Source organism: Pan troglodytes, chromosome 3 (assembly GCF_028858775.2).
Source record: "Pan troglodytes isolate AG18354 chromosome 3, NHGRI_mPanTro3-v2.0_pri, whole genome shotgun sequence".
Taxonomy (NCBI): Eukaryota; Metazoa; Chordata; class Mammalia; order Primates; family Hominidae; genus Pan; species Pan troglodytes.
The window spans coordinates 20,986,542-21,008,618 of record NC_072401.2 but is presented as its reverse complement, the minus strand read 5'-3'; the positions used below and the strand labels follow the sequence as shown (position 1 = coordinate 21,008,618).

Here is a 22,077-nt window from a genome sequence, read left to right as displayed (position 1 = left end):
ATCTATAACATTTCTTTTATATGCAGCACTATCAAGTTATAATAATTCTAAAATTTGGAATTAAGCTACATTATTGATCATATCACTATGAAAAATAATTCACTGAACAATACTATAATTTTTTGTTAAAATTTAATCTAAGATAGTAGGTAATATTTTTTTAAAAATTTAAATAAATTTGATGTGAACAAGTTTGTCCTTTTTTAAGTCCTAAAACCCTTGGTCACATTTTAATGAAATGCTTAATAATATATTAAATACATTAACAAATATAATAAATGGCTCAAGTAATACATAAAGGCTATTTTTCATACTTACAGAGTAGATAAAGAATGGAGAGTATCAAATGCCCCTGGTGCAACTGTAGTAATTTGATTATCATACAAAGAAAGCAAACGCACAGAACTGAGTCCTATGAAACTGTCATTCCCCACACAGGTTATTCGATTGCTTCTCAACATCCTGAGGGGAAAAAAAGGACATTGTTATGGAGACAAAGCATCAGGCAATCAATTTTGCCTATCTGAGGATCGAAATGATCCTTGCAAATATGTAGCATTCATTACTACTTTTTAAAAATGTTCTCTTGCTATTAGATATTGCTATGAATATATACTGGGAATATCTTGCAAGAATGAAATGCTTTGAGTTGCCAATGATTAATCTCAGTTACAAAAGGCACGGTGAGTCTAGGCATGGATTTATAATCCCATGATGAGGGAAGAATGTTTTCCTTTGATGCTACAATTATGTTTGCATGACTGCATAATGTCCTAATTCACCTACGGCTCTCTGAGTCCTCGGAGCCCTGTGATTTGTGTATTCAGGGTAGTATTACATTTGAGGTTGAACAGAACGGAGGCAGAAAAGAATCAATAGCCACTGCAGATGAAGAACTGAGGGCATCTCAGGGACTTACACACTGAGTCAATGTCAAACATGGGCTAGGGGCGCCAAAATGGACAGAATATCCACAAAGACTACACGAATAATTTTATTTATGAAAATTAGCTCATTGTTTTAAGTTGAGAACTTAAAAAGAGGCAGCGGTAACAGATCCCATATCCACAATAAAGTTTTAAAAGGTTTACCATGAAAAAATACCTTTTTTTTTTTTAGTCATTGTCATTATAGGATTGACACTATTGTCATTTCCTTGTTACTGCTAAAGTTTTGGCTCAATTATCAATTCTTTTCTAATTATTTATTTGTCTGGCTTAAAAACTGAACAAAAAGCTCAAAGTCCCATGTGAAAATAGTTATGAGTATATGAATAGTTGCCATAAATCGTATTCAGAATTCCTGAAAAATTAAATTATTCCTTAATTTTTCTAAACATAAGTTGGCTACTAAAATATTGAAGAATGTGAAAAAGAGAGGTAAAAATAAAGAAACAAAGTGTCACTTTAAAATTCTAGGTTGCCCTATAATAAATAAGAAATATAAACTTTTGCATTCTGCGAAGTCACAGATAAGAAAAGATGATGCTCTCCTTATGAAGGGATCGTTTTATGTTAGAAAACAAATGCACAACAGAAAAGCATTCCTATCAGCGCTTTCCTTTGTCATAAATGATGAAGAGCACTGGGTCTTAATCTTGCTGGAGTCACATGCCCCTGGGGGAAGTTAAAGAAAAGTTTGAGGGCCAGGTCCGGTGGCTCATGCTTGTAATCCCAGCACTTTGGGAGGCCGAGGCGGGTGGATCACGAGGTCAGGAGATCGAGACCATCCTGGCTAACACAGTGAAACCTGGTCTGTACTAAAAATACAAAAAAATTAGCCGAGCGTGGTGGCGGGCACCTGTAGTCCCAGCTACTCAGGAGGCTGAGGCAGGAGACTGGCGTGAACCCGGGAGGTGGAGCTTGCAGTGAGCTGAGATAGCATCACAGCACTCCAGCTTGGGCGACAGAGCGAGACTCCGTCTCAAATAAATAAATAAATAAATAAAAATTTTAAAAAAGAGAAAAGTTTGATCTCTGTTGCTAGAAAAATCCATAAGCACACATATGCACAAATTTCACCTGTAATGTCAAGGAATTCAATGACTGGCTGAAATATGTATATGAATTAGTAAGTGGCCTATTAGGGTTAAGAAGCCTAGGGGGAATGGAAATGTGCTCTCAAAATCTTCATAGCTCCAAGACAAAAGACACCAAGAATAGGTATGTTCAGATAAAACTATTCTAGGATTGACTACCCTGAGTTTGGTTCTAAACTGCTCTATGACGCTTGTTGGAACCTAACTAGATTAAGGAGGGAGTCCGTGAATATCTGTCTCAGGTGCTAAAACATAAGCACTTCAAAAACATCCACAGAAATACAATGAAAGGAGAAAGTGGAATTTAGATAACTTTTCACAGGGAGAGTCTTGTGAATGAAAAACAAAACAAGAAGAAATACTTTGATATAAGTTCCTTGAGGTGGTGTTTCGGGTTGAACTGTGTCCCCCTCAAATTCGTATTTTGAAGCCCTAACCCCCAAATGTGACTGTACATTCATGCACCATAGAACAATATTTTGGTCAAGTAGAGCTATACAAAAGTTGTCCAATAAGATTGCAAGGAAGCTGAAAATTTCCTATTGCCTCGAGATGTCATGGCCATCATAATGCCATAGCCCAACACACTACTCATGTTTGTGGTGATACTGGTGTAAATAAACCTACCGTGCTGCCAGTTGTATAAAAGTATAGCAAACACTTATGTACAGCACATAATACTCCATAATGACAATAAACAACTATATTATTGGTTTATGTATTTGTTATACTATTGTTATTTTAGAGTGTACTTCTACTTATTAACAAAAGGTTAACTATAAAACAGCCTCAGGCAGGTCCTTCCGGAGGTATTCCAGAAGAAGGTATTGTTTGTTATCCTAGGAGATGATAGCTCCTTGCATGTTATTGCCCCTGAAGACCTTCCACTGGGACAAGGTGTGGAGGGAGATGACAGTAATATTGATATATTGATTATCCTGACACTGGGCAGGCCTAGGCTAATGTATGTGTTTGTTTCTTAGTTTTTAACAAAACAGTTTAAAAATGCAAAAGTAAGTAAATCAAACAATTTAAAAAAACAGAAAAGAATAAAGAAAAGAATAATAGAAAATAAAAAATTCTTATATAAATATAAAAGTAAAAAATTTATACAGCTGAACAATGTGTTTAAGCTAAGTGTTATTACAAAAGAGTAAAAAAAGTTAAAACATTAAAAAGTTCATAAAGTAAAAAAGTTACAGTAAGCTAACCTTAATTTATTACTGAAGAAATACATTTAAAAAATAAATTTAGTGAAGCCTAAGTGTACAGTTGTACAGTGGTTTGTTTGTTTGTTTGTTTTTGCGACAGAGTTTCACTCTTGTCACCCAGGCTGGAGGGCAATGGTGCGATCTCTGCTCACTGCAACCTCCGCCTCCCGGGTTCAAGCAATTCTTCTGTCTCAGCCTCCCAAGTAGCTGGGATTACAAGTGCCTGCCACTATGCCTGGCTAATTTTTGTATTTTTTAGTAGAGATGGCGTTTCACCATATTGGCCACGCTGGTCCTGGAACTCCTGACCTCAAGTAATCCACCCGCCTTGGCCTCCCAAAGTGCTGGAATTACAGGTGTGAGCCTCCGTGCCAGGCCGTGTACAGTGTTTATAAAGCCTATGTTAGTGTACAGTAATGTCTTATGCCCTCACGTTCACTCACCACTCACTCATTCACTCACCCAGAGAAACTTCCAGTTCTGCAAGCTCCATTCTTGTTAAGTGCCCTACACAGGTGAAGTATTTTAAATATTTTGTACCATCTTTTTTATTGTTCTTTTCTGTTTAGTATGTTTAGATACACAAATACTTTACGTTGTGTTAGTAACAATTGCCTACAGTATTCAGTACAGTAACATGCTGCACAGGTTTGTAGCCCAGGAGCAATAGGCTGTGCCATATAGCCTAGGTATGTGGTAGGCCATACCATCTAGGTTTGTGTAAGTCCACTCTAGGATGTTCGCACAATGGCAACGTTGCCTAATGACACATTTATCAGAACATACGTATGAGTATATTTGGAAAGAGGGACTTTAGGGAGGTGATTGAGGTTGAGTGAGATTGTGTGGATCCCATTCTGACGGACTGCCATCCTTACAAGAAGAAAATGATACCAGGCAGCTCACTCTTTCTCCCTATGAGCAGATAGAAGAAAACTCATTTGAAGAAACAGTGAGAAGGTGACTGTCTACAAGCCCAGAAGCGAGGCCTCATCAGAAACCCACCCTGTCAGCACCTCCATCTTGAACTTTTAGCCTCCAGAATGATGAGAAAATCAGTTTCTGTTGTGTAAGCAATCCAGTCTGTGGAAGCTCATTATGGCCGCCTGAAGACATGCATACAGCTGGAGTTACAGCCTACCGCCTTCCTCCCACTCCAAGGTACTTCCCTGCCAGGAGAAGGTTCCAGTATCAAGAAAGTCTTTTAACTGTTGTTTGAAAAGGGAGCCTTCTGCTGTTGTAATATTTGTATTTTACCTGAGACAACTCTGGAAAAGGTTAGATGCAGCCACCTGTGGTCTCTTTTCTATCCTCTTCCTACACATTCCTCAGTATCTCTCTTTTCTTTTCTTTTTTTTTTGAGACAGAATCTCACTATGTCACCCAGGCTGGAGTGTAGTGGAGCAATCTCGGCTCACTGCAATCTCCGCCTCCCAGGATCAAGCGATTCTTCTGCCTCAGCCTCCCGAGTAGCTGGGACTACAGGCGTGTACCACCATGACTGGCTAATTTTTGTATTTTTAGTAGAGACCGGATGTCATTATATTGGCCAGGCTGGTCTTGAACTCCTGACCTCGTGATCTGCCCACCTTGGCCTCCCAAAGTGCTGGGATTACAGGCATGAGCCACCGCGCCCAGTCCTCAGTATCTCTTTCATCACAAGGCTGAGTGAATGTTTGCCTATCATTTTGAAAGGGCACCAAGTTAGCCCTTGGGATGGGTCAGCAGGTCCCAGACTGGTCCTGCTGGGTGGTCAGGTTTCAGGCTATTCCTGCAAAACTCAAGGAATGCACTTCTGCTCTTAGGTGCAGGGAGGGCTTTGGGGGTGGGGATTTGAATTTGGGATGCTATAAACACATCTTGCTGGCTGTGGGAATGCCCTTCTCCCTCCGTATCTGATAAAGAGCAGACAATGGACTCAGCCTTCAGCCCACTGGTCATACATGGCTCTCACAGGCTGTGCGGGGCAGGATCGTGGGTTTGGGGGAGACAGACTCCCTACTACAATCACCAAGGACTGCTTCTTGGTTACAAATATTTTCCTTTCTGCCTTCTAAAGGCTTCAGAGTTTGGTTTGTCTTTCTTCCAATTTTTAGGCTACCACTTTTGTCAAACATAATTATATACTTTTTAGATACAATGTATATGTGTGTATATGCGTGTGTGTATGCCACATGAAAAATTCAAGTAATACAAAAGTGTTGTAAGTATGTTTGATTGAAATACCTCAATCTAATCCCCATATTTCTTGGACAACAACTCTTTGGAAACATATATAATTTTTTCCCCCAAACACCCTACCCCTGAGCAAGTAGACATAACTCTTAGCATGTTTTCTTTCAAAAAACAGTGGAAGATATATCACCAGCCTGTCTTTCTTTTACACTGAGACCTTGCAGGGGCAAAAAACAGTAGTCTCCAGATAAGCTGTTAGAATTATTCTACTGCAGAGATTCAAGGGGATTCTAAAGCTTACAGTCATTGGGCCAAGAGGAAGTATAGTATAGAGAGGTGTTTGAAGACAAGGAAATAAAATGACCATTTTGAGGCAGGACAGGGTAGTCAGATCCATATAAGCACTGGAACAAGGATGATCTATTTTGTAGAAGAGACAGAAGCCATGGGGGACGCTCCTGATCATCTGCTATGAACACATCGAAGGCAGGAATATTGGGGTAAAGAACCATTTGCATTCACAATACGTGTGTGTGTGTGTGTGTGTGTAACACACATCAAAGGCAGGAATATTGGGGTAAGGGACCATTTGCATTCACAATATGTGTGTGTGTGTGTAGCAGTGTGTATGTGTGTGTAACAGAGAGAATGTGAAAGAGATAGAGGGAGTGGGGTGGGTAAAAGTAGGTGTTTCTCTCTCCCAGGATTATAATGAACAATGAGCTGCAATCCTTTGGTAGAAGAACTGCAATGCAAGTACAAATACTTACAAAGTTTTGAGGCTTTCCAATCCCTTGAACATCTTATGCTGCACATTTTCCAAACGATTACTCGTAAGAAGTATTTCATTTACACCAGATGCTCCTTCAAATGCTCCCTCCTCAATATCTGTGATCTTATTGTTGCTAAAGTTTCTAAATAAAAATTGTTGGAACAAAGGTTTTAAATAATTTCTAACAAGGCGGGAATTGAAACATAGTTGATAATTTTCTTCTAATGATCCAAGTTTTCCAACTTTTCACTGCCCAGCACTGCCAGGGCTCTGAAAAGATTCCACTTCCTTACACCATCAAGACAAAGGGACAATAATACTAACAGGGAATGTCTGTGGTAAAAAATGCCAGCGTGACTCATGTCATACTCTCCAGGGGTCTCCAGGAGTATAAAATTCTTGAGGTCAGGTATTGGGTTACACAAACCTTTATGCCATCTATAAAACCTAACAAGAAACTTCTCAAAAAAAGTCCCTGATTAAAATTGTCGAATGATAATGACTAAAAGAAGGCAACTAGGTGGAGATAGATGGGCTAAAATGTGTTAGTGTTTTATATATAGCATCAGAAATGTATTTGAATATGGGTTTATTCCCAGAAGAACGTCTCATGTAATAATGTGTTGAAACAACCAAATTAACTGTCAGTATTATGTATGATACCAACTACTACAATGCTTGCCAGAAGGCAAGAGTATCTAGTTGAGGTCAACTGTTTATAGGCTTTTTCTTTCTCTTTCTCACTGATCACTCCAAGACCAGGAGTGTCTCCCAAACAAGGATCATTTTTATGCATATTTTAATTTCTCTGAGAGAATTGCACACAGTAGCTTCTTAATAAATATTTGTTGCATGGGAAATCATCTTATAGCTAAAAAGAAAGTACATTTCATAACAGTGAAAAAGGAGGGCAATTAAGATATCAGAAACCATTTGGGAGGTAGGCTAATATGGATGCCATCTGTACAAGTAGTCTGTTCAGTAACTTACAGTCTATGGGACTATGGGCCAGTTACATATATATGGACACACAGCTGAAGTGAGCTGATGCTGATGTTTCTGCATGTGTGAGGGCGCTCCATTGGTCCCATGCTATTGACCTATGTCCTGTCTCCCCATCACACCTCCCCAGGGGCATGGAGTAACCCACTGAGTGTTGCTGAAACTGCTGAGCTTATGAACTTATTTTAAAATATGAGTTGTGGACATGTAGTAACACAGATGAGCTATCAAGCCAGTTTACCAATCATTAATTTTGACTATCTTCTAATGAAAGTTTAATGAAGCAAAAAAGTCCAATAGTTGACATGAAAAAAAAAAATAACAGCATGGTTTGGGGAATAGTAAAGGAAGTTACAAAACATTACTGAACCCATTTTAATGTGCTTAGATTGCTGGATTCCTGCTGTGGCCACATAACAGACCAGCTGTCTGAGTTAAAGTAAGATGCTTAGGCTCTGCTACAGAAAATGTGATTGACACTGCTGAACACACAGAAAAGTCCCTTGCAGAGATTACCCTAAATTCATGTTACAGGTCATCATCATAGGGAAATTTCCCAGGATTTTTAGTATTTTCTAATTTTCTAAGAAACTTAACTGAAATGAACACCAAAAAAATGCTACAGAAATAAAAAAAAAAATAGCTAACAAGTGACTTACATTTTACGTAATTGAGGAAGTTTCTTAAAGATTCCTGTGGCTTCCAACACGGTAAATTCATTATTATTGAGACGCCTGAAGAAAAAAGAAGGAATAGAGAAGTTTTATCACCAATAGTTAGGAAAGGATTAAATTTGATTTCTCAAAATGAATTCTAACATTATTTAATGATACCAGGAAAATAAAAGGAAATACATAAATCACAGAAGATTTGTGGAACATACTGATATTTTTTCTCATTTTATTCAAATTTTAATCATCAAAATAAAATGTTAGGAAGCACACAGTAAAAAAAAAAAAAAAAACAAAGATCAAAACTAGCTCTCAGTAATCTCTAGAACAAATTTTCTCTAATTTTTTCCACTATCGTCCCCACTAAAAAGGATTTCTAGACTGTTTTTTCCCTAATCGTTTGCTTCACAATTGGAACAAAAATTACAGCTTTATTAGAATGCAATCCACATGCCAGAACATTTACCCTTTAAGAGTCGTACAATTCAGTTGTGGAACCATCTTTGCTATCTAATTCCAGAACATTTTCATTACCACCAAAAGAAACCCCATACTTATTACCAGTCACTCCTGGTGGCTGTTCCCCCACAGTCCTTGGCAACCACCAGGTTACTTTTTGCTTTTACTAATTTTCCTATTCTGGGCATTTTGCATAAACGGAATCATGTAAGATGTAGCCTTTTCTGTCTGGCTTCTTTTGCTTTGTGTAATGTCTTATTCCTGTTGTAGCATATGGCAAGTGCTTCATTATTTTTTAAGACTGAATGATATTTCATTACATAGGCATGACACATTTGTTTATCCATTTATCAGTTAGGAGGCATTTGTGTTGCTTCCATTCTTTGATGGCTATAAATAATGCTGCTATGAACATGGTGTGCACGTTTCTGCCTGGATATATGTTGTCGTTTTTTGGACATATACATAGGAGGGGCATTGCTGGATCACACGGTAAATTGTGATTAACTCTTTGAGAAATAGCAAAAAAGATTTCCATAGAAGCTTTACATTCAGACCAGCAATGTATGAGGGTTTCAATTTCTTCCACTATGTTACTCTCCCTTTTTGTTTTTGTTTGTTTGTTTTTTTTTTTTTTAGCCATTCCAGTGGGTCTAAAATGGCATCTCATTGTGGTTTTGATTGGAATGTCCCTAATAACTAATGATATTGAGCAGTTTTTCATGTGTTTATTGGACATTTGTATATGTTCTTTGGAGAAAGGTCAATATGAATAATTTAACCATTCATTAGCTGAGTAAAATACCTTTTAATCTAAATTATAAGAGTTCTGTATATATTCTGAATATGTGCCTTATTAGATACATGACTTGCAAATATTTTATTCTCAGTACTGATTTTATTGTATAATTAAAAAAATTATAAATCTCTTACATTACACACATTTGCTGAAGTCTAAATTGGAGGCTAGTTTCCACTATAATTCCTCCATGACAAACAAACTTATTTAAAGTGCTAGGCCAGGGGCAGTGTCTCATGCCTGTAACCCTGGCACTTTGAGAGGCAGAGGCAGGAGGATTGCTTGAGCTCAGGAGTTCAAGACCAGCCTGGACAACAGGGCAAAATCCCATCTCTACAAAAAGTACAAAATTAGCTGGGTGTGGTGGTGCATGCCTGAGGTCCCAGCTTCTCGGGGAGATGGGGGTGGGGGACTGAGGTGGGAGGATCCCTTGCGCCCAGGAGGCCAAGGCTACAGGGAGCTGTGATTGTGCCACTGCACTCCTGCCTGGGTGAGAGAGTGAGACTCTGTCTCAAAAAAAAAAAAAAAAAAGTACTATTGTGCTGGAAGGTATCACTTGTTTGTAGTATTATAGGTAATAAGCATAAATCCCTATATGACTATAAAAAATAAAGTTCAGGGCCTTGGTTGCATGGACTCCATGCATTTCTAAAATTCCTGGAGCTGTGAAATCGCTTCATCAACTAACAGGAGTAAAAAAAAAAAAAAAATCACTATAACTACAAGATAGTGGGTTTCTGTCAACTCTTTGAAAGGCATTACTTTATTTTTAGTTATTCAAATTGCTAAAAATTAATTAAGTACAGGCATGAGTATAGGCACAGTGAGAGATAAACAATAACACACAATCCCTGTCATCAAGGAGCTATAATCTAGTTAAAGATGGAAGGATTATATACAAACAAACAGACAACGAACTTTGCAAAGCAGTAAATGACAAATACCAGATGGTGCTATATATAAACATGGCTAAGATGTTTAGAGAATGATGAGGTTTTGCTAGGTTTTTCCCTGAATTGTTAGAACACCAACATTAAAGGTCCTCTTCTTATAAATAAAGTCAGTAAAGGCAAACCATGCACGGGCATAGAATCTGTAAGTGCTCCAACAAACACTTTAGCACTTAGTATGTGCAAGGTCCTGTGTTAAGGCTGTTAAGTGTAAATACCATCATATTCTGCCGTTTCAGCCTTTCTTGCATTGTTCAGAAAAAGCCATCCTTTCTACTTTAATACTTGATAATCACTGAATCCTTCTGCCCGTAAGTCAATGAAGTAGTAAATTAGGTAAGACAGACTCCTTAAATCTATTGATAGTTTACAGAGATTGAAAATGGAGGCTCTCAAACTACTTTATTTAGTTGTTATAAGGATTAAATACGTTAAAAAACTAAGTACTTAGAAAACAAATTGGGAATAAATAATACCCAATACATAAGCATCAAATAAATACCATTGTTATTAGTATGAAGTGCTTACTGAATTTTGAGAGACAAATTAGTTTCTGTACTTAATCGTATGGTTGGCTAGAAAGATGAACGAAGGTAGCCTCTAATATATTCTTGTACAAAATAGAGTTATGCCAATGTAATGCATATTAATTAAAATCAATGCAATTATTAATAATAAAAATGGCAAGACAAACATTCCTATGCTTTAATGCTTTCATTCCCTCCATCCCAACCAGAATTTTGTTGGGGGATGAACTTACAACTCCGCAGTGTACTGGGGAATGTGCTCCGGGATTTTGTTGAGCTTTTGATTAGAGCAATCTACTGTGGTTCCTTCACAGCGACACTTTTCAGGGCAAGCCAGATCTGCAAAGCAGTCTCCACTTAATTTTGATCGATAATCTTCTGTACCTATTGAGAATTCAAACCAAAAAAAAAGATACTGAGTCTAAAGGTTAGAAAATTTATTAGTTTGTAGGAAGAAAAAAGTAAGATAACTATAGATTATGTAGCAGGGAGACAACTTGGGGTATTTTGGTCAATGGATGTCAGGAGAAAGGTTAAAAGAAAGGCTTGGAATTTTCTGGAAAAAAGAGTGACCAGATTCACATGACAGGAAAACATTAATAAAGTTGAGCTTTTCACAGCTGTACTTTCTGCTGATCCAATTCTGAGTCATTCTAGCCTATTTCACAGCTAGTCACACAATGGATATTAATTATTAAAAAGTTTATTTTTTTTTCTCGGAGTCAAGAATTGAAAATATATCCAGTAATGAACATGATCCTATATCTCATTGTAAATTAGGGCTTTCAAGGCAAATAGATATACTCAGGCTTTTAAATTTTCTATGGACTTTTTACTATTCTCTCCCTCTCACATAATCTCGGAGATGCCTAAAAAGCCCTCTTTTTTCATTTTGATTTTGTAGAAAGAGACAGGAAAATCCTGATTTGAGCCTCAGCAGCTTGTCATGCTGTAGAAAGCTGCGTGACGTTCCATGGTGCTTGACGGAACCATGTTTTACTCATACCTCGCAACCACATGGTTAGATCAAGCACAACAGAAAATCTCGCTACATTATCACTACACCAACCACTAGGCCAAAGGTAAGACCAAGAGGAAAATGGAGGGAAGGAGGAGAAAAGCTACAGACATTCTGGAAACGTAATACTGTTTACATGACATGCATTCTTCCCGCAGAATGTTTATGACCACAGTAAGAGTATTACTACCGATGATTTCCTGGAAACACAAAGAAGGGGCTATATGGAAAAGGTGCCTCCACCATTCCTCAGAACTGCAGAATGGAAACAACAGCTTTCGGGAACAACATCCAGGAAGAAGTTGAAGGTGAGCTACAAGGACAACAGAGAAGCTCAAAAGATCTGTGGTTTCTTCTTGAAAAAAAGGTGCCAAAGACCAAGACTAGAAGAAGGTACATCAGGATTGAAAAGGGAAGGTATTATGTTTCAGATCAGACACTTTTACTTACAGCCAAAATGGTGAATTCCTGCAAAAGTAAAGATCACCAAGAAGGAAAGAAAGAGTAATCCCAATTAAGATTAATATACATATTTATAAAACTAAGCTCTCTTCCTTCTTTCTTTATTATAGGAATTATTGAAAAAATAGCATGATGTGATGGGAATTGTCATGCTTTGTAAAATTTTATAAATAATATTTTGAAGCACGGTGGTCTCACAAGAAAACCAATGTAATAAAAGATGCATAGTGCAAATTAAGTTCTCGATTCCTTTAAAAGATGAACTCTCAAGGCCGGGTGCGGTGGCTCACACCTGTAATAGGCGGGCAGATCACAAGGTCAGGAGGTCAAGACCATCCTGACTAACACAGTGAAAACCCGTCTCCACTAAAAATACAAAAAATTAGCTGGGCATGGTTGCGGGCGCCTGTAGTCCCAGCTACTCGGCGAGGCTGAGGCAGGAGAATGGCATGAACTCGGGAGGTGGAACTTGCAGTGAGCCGAGATCATGCCACTGCACTCCAGCCTGGGAGACAGCGAGACTCCATCTCCAAAAAAAAAAAAAAGATGAACTCTCTGCAAGACAGATTTTCTTTTATCACTGTAATATGTAGAGTGCCATATAAAATGGTAGTAGCGAGGTACACACATAAAAGTGAATGAAAAACTAATCATGGAGATCCTCAAGGACAATCATTACAACATTTGGATTAATCCTTATGTTGTGATGTACACTTTTCAATGAACTTTTCAACTTATAAATAATGTGTCTTAGTGGAAATGGAATCAGAATCTCATAAGAAGTTTGTGATGGTAAATATAATCGTTTCATTACATTTGGCAGTTAATGCCATGAAATTTACTGAGGATCTGGTGTCTTATGATTTATGCTTTACTCCAAAATGAAATAAAAGTGCACAAAGTCTAAGTGACAGGTACACTGGATATCTTGCAATTCAAATAATCTGCATTCAACGGAACAGTAATAATGCTTATTTTATGGTGGCTTGTTAGGTGGACTCAAATTTTAATTAAAATTTTTGGAAAAAAGGGGAGGAAGCCCAAATGATCCTTTTGAGTCCTGGCTTCTACAATTATCATGTTTGAAGAATGTAAATTAAATTATCATAAATTGAAACTTAAGACATGATATTTGATATAAAAGATAATTTCCAAATCCTATTTTGGCTGCTGTCAGTAACAGGGAAAAACTATATCAGAATATATGAAAACAACCTGACTTTTGTTCTTTATTTAGTGAACTGGAAATATTAAACTTACCAATTATTAATTAAGTATATTTAAATGAAATAGTTTGAATAATTTGATACCAATTACATTACTGCCATAATTTTAGGATTTAAATCATATTAATGTTTTATTCTATAGGTAGTCTGGTGTTTAGAATATGGCTTTTTCTGGTTAAATAACAGCTATCAGATTACTTACCACTTAATTGGGTAAAGTAATTAATATTAAACATTGTCAATGAAGGCCAATCAACTGTTCTTTTCAACATATTACTTGTTATGCAGCCAGTATAATAATGTACAATGCTATTGATCATTCAAGCTCAAAATAAGTCATATCACCAAATCTACTAAATCCATAAAATTATCCAAATTGTAATTCAATAATGGCAAGCTAACAAATATCTCCTTAAAATAGAGACTAAACCCAGAGTTCTTCTTAAGAAAATACAGAAAGTTAGACTAACAGTGTACACTAACGCTGTAGAAATATCTTTTAATCTATAGCTCTTAAAATTTTTATAGTCTAGAATATACCCAAGAGATGGTGAATGTGGCCAATCGATACTTAACATAATGGTTTAAAACAAACAAGTCAAGAGGCATTTTACACAATTGGCAGGCAAGGAAAAGTAAGTAAAGAAACGTATTTTAAAGAGCTAGTTCTAGAATCATCAGTCTTGCTAGTGTTACAATTGAAGTGGTAAAACATTGCGATTACTTTTCTTAGAAACATTTTATCCATCTGCCTAAATTATTCAAGGCATTTTGTGCCCATGAACTTCTGATGCTTTCACATCACACATCAATATTCTTTTTTATGGAGTTATATTGTAATTCTGGATATAGAAGAATGTAAAGTCATAAACAAATAAGAAACAACTGCATATAATTCAGCAGGGAGTTGCTGTTTTTCTATAAACAGTGAAGCAAAAGTAAAGCAATAAGTACAGTTTTTAAATATAAGAATCTATTAAAAAGTAATTTTCATGATTGAAAATGAAATTGTGTGTCTGTAACTGATTTCATGTAGAACTAGCTCTTTGACATCAGAAAGATCTCTGTCTTTAAAACCAGCTCAATTAGCTATATTTTAAAAACAGGTTGGAAGATCAGATATACAATGTAAGGAGAGAAAATGATTTAAGTAGAAAGCCATAGCTTCAAACATTTTAGCTACTGTGAGAAATTTTAGATAATGCACCAAAGTAAAAGAAAGAGAAGAAAAGGTGGAGTTTAATAATATATATGTTTAACATCAGAAGCTGCATGCAAAGGTCAGGATTTCAGGAAACAGCTACAAGTGATATACGCATAAGTCAATCTATCTATAGAGTATCCACTGTACTTTCAGAAGCATGCATATCAGTTTTAGAAGCTATATTTTATAAGGTGAGGAAAGGGTGTCTGTAGTTAGTCCTACTACCGAGCAAAACCTACCTGGAATGAAATACTGTTCTTTAGCTAAATAAAAAAAGAGAAAAAAAATAGAAGATGCACCTGAATGTCAGCAAGCAGAGATATGAGTTATATTAGATTAAGAATGGACTAAAGTTACTACAATTAAGTGAAAAATGTATATTCACAGCTGTGACTGAAGTACAATAATGTACAGTGAGTAGTAAATGCATCTATAATTATGGACAATAACCAGCTTGGTTCTTATATTAGCTTTTTAGTATGAAATTAACTGCCGAATGTGAAATACGCCTGGAATAGTTAGGTAGCATACTACCAAAAAGACATAAAATATTCTATCATAAAAAAGGAAAATATTAGATCAAAGCAAATAGTAAATTTGAATGATGGCAGCCTTTCATTTAATATCAATACAATGCATTCATATTTAGCTTTTTACAAATAAATGCAATATTCCCAAAATATTTTTAAAAATAGCTTTTGGAAAAAATGCATCCTCATGGTTGTATGCAAAATAAGAGAATGCAAACTGAGAAAGTGCATTCAGAGTAAGAAGCAAGGGATCTGGAGTCCCTCCTGGCGCCCCTGTACTTCTGAGCCCAAACAAATCATGTAACCAAGTCTCAATTCACTTTCTGAAGAAACGAAAACACAGTTAATTACTTGAGGTTGGTCAATTCAACAAACATGAGACTTAACATACTTTAAAGGTATTCTGAGTTAGCTAAAAGGCTCTGGTTAAGTCTGAATTTTGGAAAGGTACTATGAAGTATCTAGGCATCTTTTTAACTTGGTCAATTGCCTATTTCTTCTGCTGTATATGGTGTTAAAATGTTACATATAGAAGTATTATTTGAATTGGGTCTACAGTTCTCTTTATTTCATTATTCATGGGCAGAAGAAAAAGAAATATGATTCTACAGTGTTCACTAATCAGCCGAAGGCCAGCTGCTTTTGTTAGGTCTCATGTAACCATTGTTGTTGGTCACAGGGGAAATAACACGTGAAGAAATTACCTGAACAACGGAATTTCTTGCTTTTGATCTGTCCAATTCTTTTGTTTGCCAGGCGGCGGGGGCTGGTGCAACGGGCACCACTGGTCTCAATCGGGTTGGTATGGAGATAATCCGCTAGCCACTTGAGATGGCAGTCACAAATAAAGGGGTTCTGGGCCAAATGCCTTTGGAAACACATACAGAACAGTTTTATAGATGACTTGCAATGGACTCAGCTCTTACATTCAGACTGGAAACAACGTCATCAAAAGTGATCCAAATCACTTATACATACATAGTTTGAATGGCCCGAAGAGGTGAAAAGGTCCCCTTGGCGATGGTCTGAAGCTTGTTGTCATATAGGGAGAGAAGGTTCAAGTTGTGGAGATCCTGAAAAGCATCTACCCGAAGGCAGTTTATCTTGTTGGCATTCAATAATCTGTTTGATTGAATAGTTGTAGAATTAAAGTGTAGCATCTTATTAACTCACCTGCAAGATTTTGTGCTTTTTAAGAAAACCCAGGCAAGAAATATATTTCTTTTCACCTCAAAACTAACATTTTAACTTTAATAATTTAGTAATTAAGAGGCTGGAGATGTGGGGTTTTACCATATAAAGCAAAAGTCATGTGATCAAATGAACCTAAATCTAGTGGTATTTATACATGTATTCAATACACATCATTAACCATTTCCTCTGGAAGATACAAAGGTGGGATAGTATACAAAGGTGGGATAGTACACAAAGGTGGGTGAGACCCAGCCTCCACTGGCAAGGACACCATAAAAATGCTCTAAGACATCACTAATCCCTCAGGACACTCTGTGGAAAAGTAGTTCAGGCTATTCTCAAAACAGTAGCTAGCGTGATCCTTCTAAACACGGAATAGATCATGTCACCCCTTTCTCAGAACCATGCGACAGCTCCCAATTGGCTCTGAGCAGAAACCTAAGTCGTCACCACAGCCTGACCTGTAGCCCACTCTTCAGAACTCTGCAATCTTCCCAGTTCTCTCCTCCTGGCTGTTTGAGCTCCAATCACTGATCTCCTTGCCTTTCTTAAACACACCAGGCTCTCCTATTCTCTGTCTGAAATGTTCATCTCCCAGATGTCAAGCCTGCTCTAATACTGCCTTCTCAATCCAGCCTCCCGCACCCCTCTCCTTAATACATGCAGGCTGTCTTTGACCCCTTCCCAACCCCTAGCACTCTCAATTCCTTTTACTTTGATCTATTTCTATTTTCTAAAGTATATACATTTTTTTCTGCTACACAACTTATTATGTTACTGCTGACTGTCACCTATATGCCTGCCTCCCTACCCCCACAGTAAATCATCCATAAGTCTATTTCATTTCCCTTCCTTTCCCAGACTGTCCAGCACATACTGGGAGCTCAATAAATATCAGTTGTTGAATGAATACTTTACAACCCTCTTGGAGAGTCACATGGTACATTAGTATAGGCTGTAGTCTTATATTATAAATACCTGTTTAACTTTTTAACATAATTCCCCACAAACTCCTTTTTTCCCCTATGTATTATATCAATATTCTGTGGAACTGTGGTTTATGGATTATACTTTGGCAAACATCATTCTCGGTGATGTGACTGTGTGTGAGCTTAGGTTTATTCTTCAGCATGTACTCTGCTCTCTACTTTCCTCAACCATCTTCTGAACTCAACTTTCACCCAACAGAGTACTCCTCCCTCTGGGTTCCTCAAAATGTCATTCCATGCTATGCAGTCTTGTCAACTGTTTTATGCAGACCTGCTTATTTGTCCAATGACAGTTCCTCCCTCTTCAGGAAGGACAATTTTTTAAAATAATATTCTTTTTCTCCATCCCTAACAGGCACCACTGGTCTCAATAGGGTTGGTATGGAGATAATCCACTGGCCACTTGAGATGGCAGTCACAAATAAAGGGGTGCTGGGCCAAATGGCTTTGGAAACACATACAGGACAGTTTTATAGATGAGTTGCAATGGACTCAACTCTTACATTCAGAGTGGAAACAATGTCATCAACTGTGATCCAAATCACTTATACATACATAGTTTGAATGGCCCGAAGAGGTGAAAAGGTCCCTTTGGCGATGATCTGAAGCGTGTTATTATATAAGGAGAGAAAGAATATTTTTCTCCATGGGAATGGAGAAATTTTTTTAAATTCCTGCCTTAAGAGGGAGAAACTGTAGGCAATACTTGGATACAGCATCAAGCTATATCTAGCTATATTTAGTTCAGTGCTTTGATACTTAGAACTTTTAACAAATTTGTAACAGCTCAAAAAATATGTGTCATGTGGTTTGGGTATGCCTCATTATCTAACATACTAAAAAATATTTTCTCCTTTGACAATAAAACAATCTCTATGTTAACATGGGTTATTTCCATTTTACTTGATTTTTTTTAAAGGTGCTACATCAGCAACATGCAAAGTGATGACTTTCTCACGGTGACTCAATTGGCTGTGCTCTTTGATTCCCCATCAGGAGCTGAAGCTTCATCTTCCCTCCGGTATATGTAATACCTTCTTAAAAGCCTTCAAGAAATGGTGGGTGACAGGGGCTGATTAACCCCATACCTCTCCTCCCTGGGCCACAACTCAAGTAATGCTGACCTGTTCTTTACTTAATAATCTAATTGAATGAAGCAGTTAGAGAGCAAACAAGGACAATGAAATTGTGTGGAGCCTGAGGAAACTGAAAGATGTTGTTTTGCATCATCTTGCATCTATGCAGTTTGTACTCACTTTAACTCAGTGTGGCCCAAGGAATAGTAAATAAATATTAAACAACAATCTGTTTTGTTTCTTTTATTTCCGTGCCTCTTCTCTCTAATTTCTGACCAACCAAAACTAAGACACTTAACTTTACCAAGTTCTCAGCTAGCTGTAAAGAGATAATCATGCCATTCTTTCCCTCTGGCAGGCTTAAGAATGAGCCTTAGTGTAGAAATGAAACTTTATAAAGATGGCTTTAGAAGTAAGGTTTATCTATATAGATCTCCATATTTTATTGGCATGTGTGTTACATCAACCACCAATAAGTGTGCATGGAAAGAAAAAGAAGGTGACACTTTATGTATTGGTAGTAGATAGGGCAGTGATAGAGTGATTGTGAATAACTGGCATGGAGAGTAAGTCTAGGGGAATGTGGAAGAATGGCAGAGAGGTGAGTCACAAGTAGGCAATACTTGGTTACAGCATCAAGCTATATCTACAATGGGTACAGACATCTAGACTGTGAATAGCATAATTTTATCAAATTAGTAGCAATACTTAATAACAGAAATGCAAAGCTTAGAAAAATCTGAAACCCAAATAGTCATTAAGTTACAAAATCAGTATTTCTCATGACTCATTGGTCTATTGTAAAATAAATTTACTGGGTTATGTAGCACTGAGAAAATAAAGAGAGAATTGGGGTGGGGATGAACAGAAAAGAGAGCACTACATATAATAAGGTTCATTATTGTTTCATTAACATTTTGTTTCATTTGTTTGTGTGTGTGTGTGCTAAGGTGTAATGTAAAATACATTTCTGCATAATGGTGAAAAAGTTTAAGACATGGATAATAGGATGTACTTAAGAACATAAGTTTATAAATTCAGGAATATATTTATATGTATATATATATATACATGAAGATTGTGGGATTAGGAATAAATCGTTACCAAATAAATGCCAAGAAATAAATACACTCCAGAGGGAAAATAACATTGTATGCCTAAGGATTTTAAGGGAGATTTACTAAGAAAAAAATTACAACACAATTATCTTTGTATCTAAAGCATATAGGCCAGTGTGTGCCCCAAATGAGGTCCTCTGATGATATGAATAGAATTTGATGATTAACCACCAAGTTTTAATATTTGCATTTTTTTCCAACTTTACTTTTCATATGGGCATGCATTAAAACACATGGTGTTAAATCTGCTTTTTGCAAATATGTATGGTAAATACTTCCTTTGAGACAAATGAGTAGTATCTATTGTCTAATCAGAGTGGTCTTTGATTTACAGGTAATTATCTCTCTAAAGGTTTAGTCTGAGGACTATTGTGTGTTACAGCTCAACGCACACCATCTGTTTGAGGAAGTTATTGCAGCACTGTCGCTCCTGCAGATTCTCTGGACAAAGGTTGCTGAGTATATCACCATATCTTTTTTTTTTTTTTTTTGAGACGGAGTCTCACTCTGTCGCCCGGGCTGGAGTGCAGTGGCGCGATCTCTGCTCATTGCAAGCTCCGCCTCCCTGGTTCACGCCATTCTCCTGCCTCAGCCTCCCGAGTAGCTGGGACTACAGGGGCCCACCACCACCACACCCAGCTAATTTTTTGTTTGTTAGTAGAGACGGGGTTTCACCATGTTAGCCAGGATGGTCTGGATCTCCTGACCTCGTGATCCACCTGCCTCGGCCTCCCAAAGTGATCACCATATTTTTCTCGGTTCCAACTACTGGTTACATTAAAACAGAGATGTTTTACAAAGACAGCGATTGTAGAAGCTTTAAATGATAGAGCAGCCAGAATGCATACATTCATGATAGTGTAGATAAAATTGGTTTGGGGACTATTCCAAAAAGTTGTGTCTTCAAGTAAATAATCACGAATGCTAGCTTGACTGGACTACTCTTTTCTATTTTGTTAAACTGTATCATTTTGAGTCAAATTTTTCCAAAGCCTCCATAAAAATATGAGACAACAAAATGGCTAATATATATTATTAGGCTCGAGAGATCCAAAACAATCAAATACTTACAGGAGCTGTAAGGAAAACAGTCCTTCAAATAAACTTTTGGGGAGTTCTGTGATTTTATTTCCATAGAGGACACTGAAAAAAATGTTTTAAATGAAAAAAATTAGACACCAAACCTGCATAACAAATTCATCTAATACATATTTACTCAGTCATACAGGAAGCTAGTAGGCAATCAATACATCATAAAAGTTATAGCTGAGTAAACAAACTCCATTTGCAAATGTCTTTTGCCTGATTACAGATCAGATATATGCTTACTGTAGAACATCAGGAAAACAGAAAAATAAAGAACATTTTATATATGAATATATCATTTCCACTTGCATTGCCGTTTCATAGAAATGTTTCCTTTTAAGTTGTTTTTCTACTCACACGCATACACAGTTCATATGTAACGAGAGCACACTATATATGACAAAGAAGAATGCTAAATGTAGAATCAAGTATAGAAGAGTATATAGTGACATAAAAGTCCTCATGATACAACATTAAGTAAAAAAGAAGCATGTTAAAGTATTATGTTAGTTTTTTTAAAAAAATATATACATATAGGCCGGGCACAGTGGCTCATGCCTGTAATCCCAGCACTTTGGGAGGCCGAGGCGGGCGGATCACGAGGTCAGGAGATCGAGACCATCCTGGCTAACACGGTGAAACCCCATCTCTACTAAAAATACAAAAAATTAGCCAGGCATGGTGGTGGGCACCTGTAGTCTCAGCTACTTGGGAGGCTGAGGCAGGAGAATGCCATGAACCAGGGAGGCGGAGCATGCAATGAGCCGAGATCGCGCCACTGCACTCCAGCCTGGGCAACAGAGCGAGACTCTGTCTCAAAAAAAAAAAAAATATATATATATATATGTATATGTATATATATATATAAATATATATGTATACGTATATATATGTGTATATATATATACACACACATATATGCACAAAATAAAAGGGAAACGTATTTAGATGGCAGATAATTTGCCATCCAGAGGTGATTTGAACTTACATCTACATATTTTTGTGTATTTTAATATATCTCTAAAATAAGCATATATCATTTTCAAAGATCAGAGAGATATTCTTTTGGGAAATAAACAAATGGCTGCCATAACATATAAAGAAAAAGCTGAAATGCGAATCTAAATAATTGATACGTTTGGCAGCAGTATATAATCTCTTTTTGAAAAGGAAGAAAATAACAATACAAGACAGATGAATACGTGAGAGAAAAGCTGTTCCTCCTTCAAGACGTCAGAGAGGTAAGGTATATTATAAAATGTGAAGAAAATCCTCAAAGGAATAAATAAAGCCGGGTGCTATTATAGTGTAAAAAGATATTCCATTTGTCTCTTTAGATTCCATGATATAACTATAAAATAGAACATGCAATTTTGTTTGTAGAAAACGTAGATTTCTTTAGAAAAGTACATCAATTAGAGAAGAAACCATTTTAAAAATCAAAGAACAAAAGAGAGGATTCTATATTGTCCAGAACAAGGTAGAAAGGGAATTAGAAAAGGTAAAGCATGAATAAATATATATTTTGAGGTCAAGATTAAGAGAAGAGAGGGCATTAGGAAACACAAAT

At 36.9% G+C, this 22,077-nt stretch overlaps 1 protein-coding gene and 1 non-coding gene across 3 annotated transcripts in view; both read right to left on the bottom strand.

Moving 5' to 3' along the window:
• Positions 1 to 22,077, bottom strand: part of SLIT2 (slit guidance ligand 2) — a 369,313-nt gene that overhangs the window by 80,862 nt on the left and 266,374 nt on the right. The window contains exons 12-19 of one of the 2 annotated variants that reach the window (XM_001163449.6): positions 20,493 to 20,564; positions 16,023 to 16,166; positions 15,749 to 15,912; positions 14,754 to 14,777; positions 10,838 to 10,988; positions 7,858 to 7,932; positions 6,195 to 6,338; positions 319 to 462 (exon numbers count right to left, since the gene is read on the bottom strand). In XM_001163449.6, the coding sequence (XP_001163449.2) occupies positions 319 to 462; positions 6,195 to 6,338; positions 7,858 to 7,932; positions 10,838 to 10,988; positions 14,754 to 14,777; positions 15,749 to 15,912; positions 16,023 to 16,166; positions 20,493 to 20,564 (918 nt within the window). The remainder of the gene's footprint in view (positions 1 to 318; positions 463 to 6,194; positions 6,339 to 7,857; positions 7,933 to 10,837; positions 10,989 to 14,753; positions 14,778 to 15,748; positions 15,913 to 16,022; positions 16,167 to 20,492; positions 20,565 to 22,077) is intronic. The other variant, XM_001163334.8, reaches the window with a different exon arrangement.
• On the bottom strand, positions 11,555 to 11,664 carry MIR218-1 (microRNA mir-218-1). The gene has a single exon (NR_032046.1). It is a non-coding gene; the product is annotated as a microRNA mir-218-1 (primary transcript).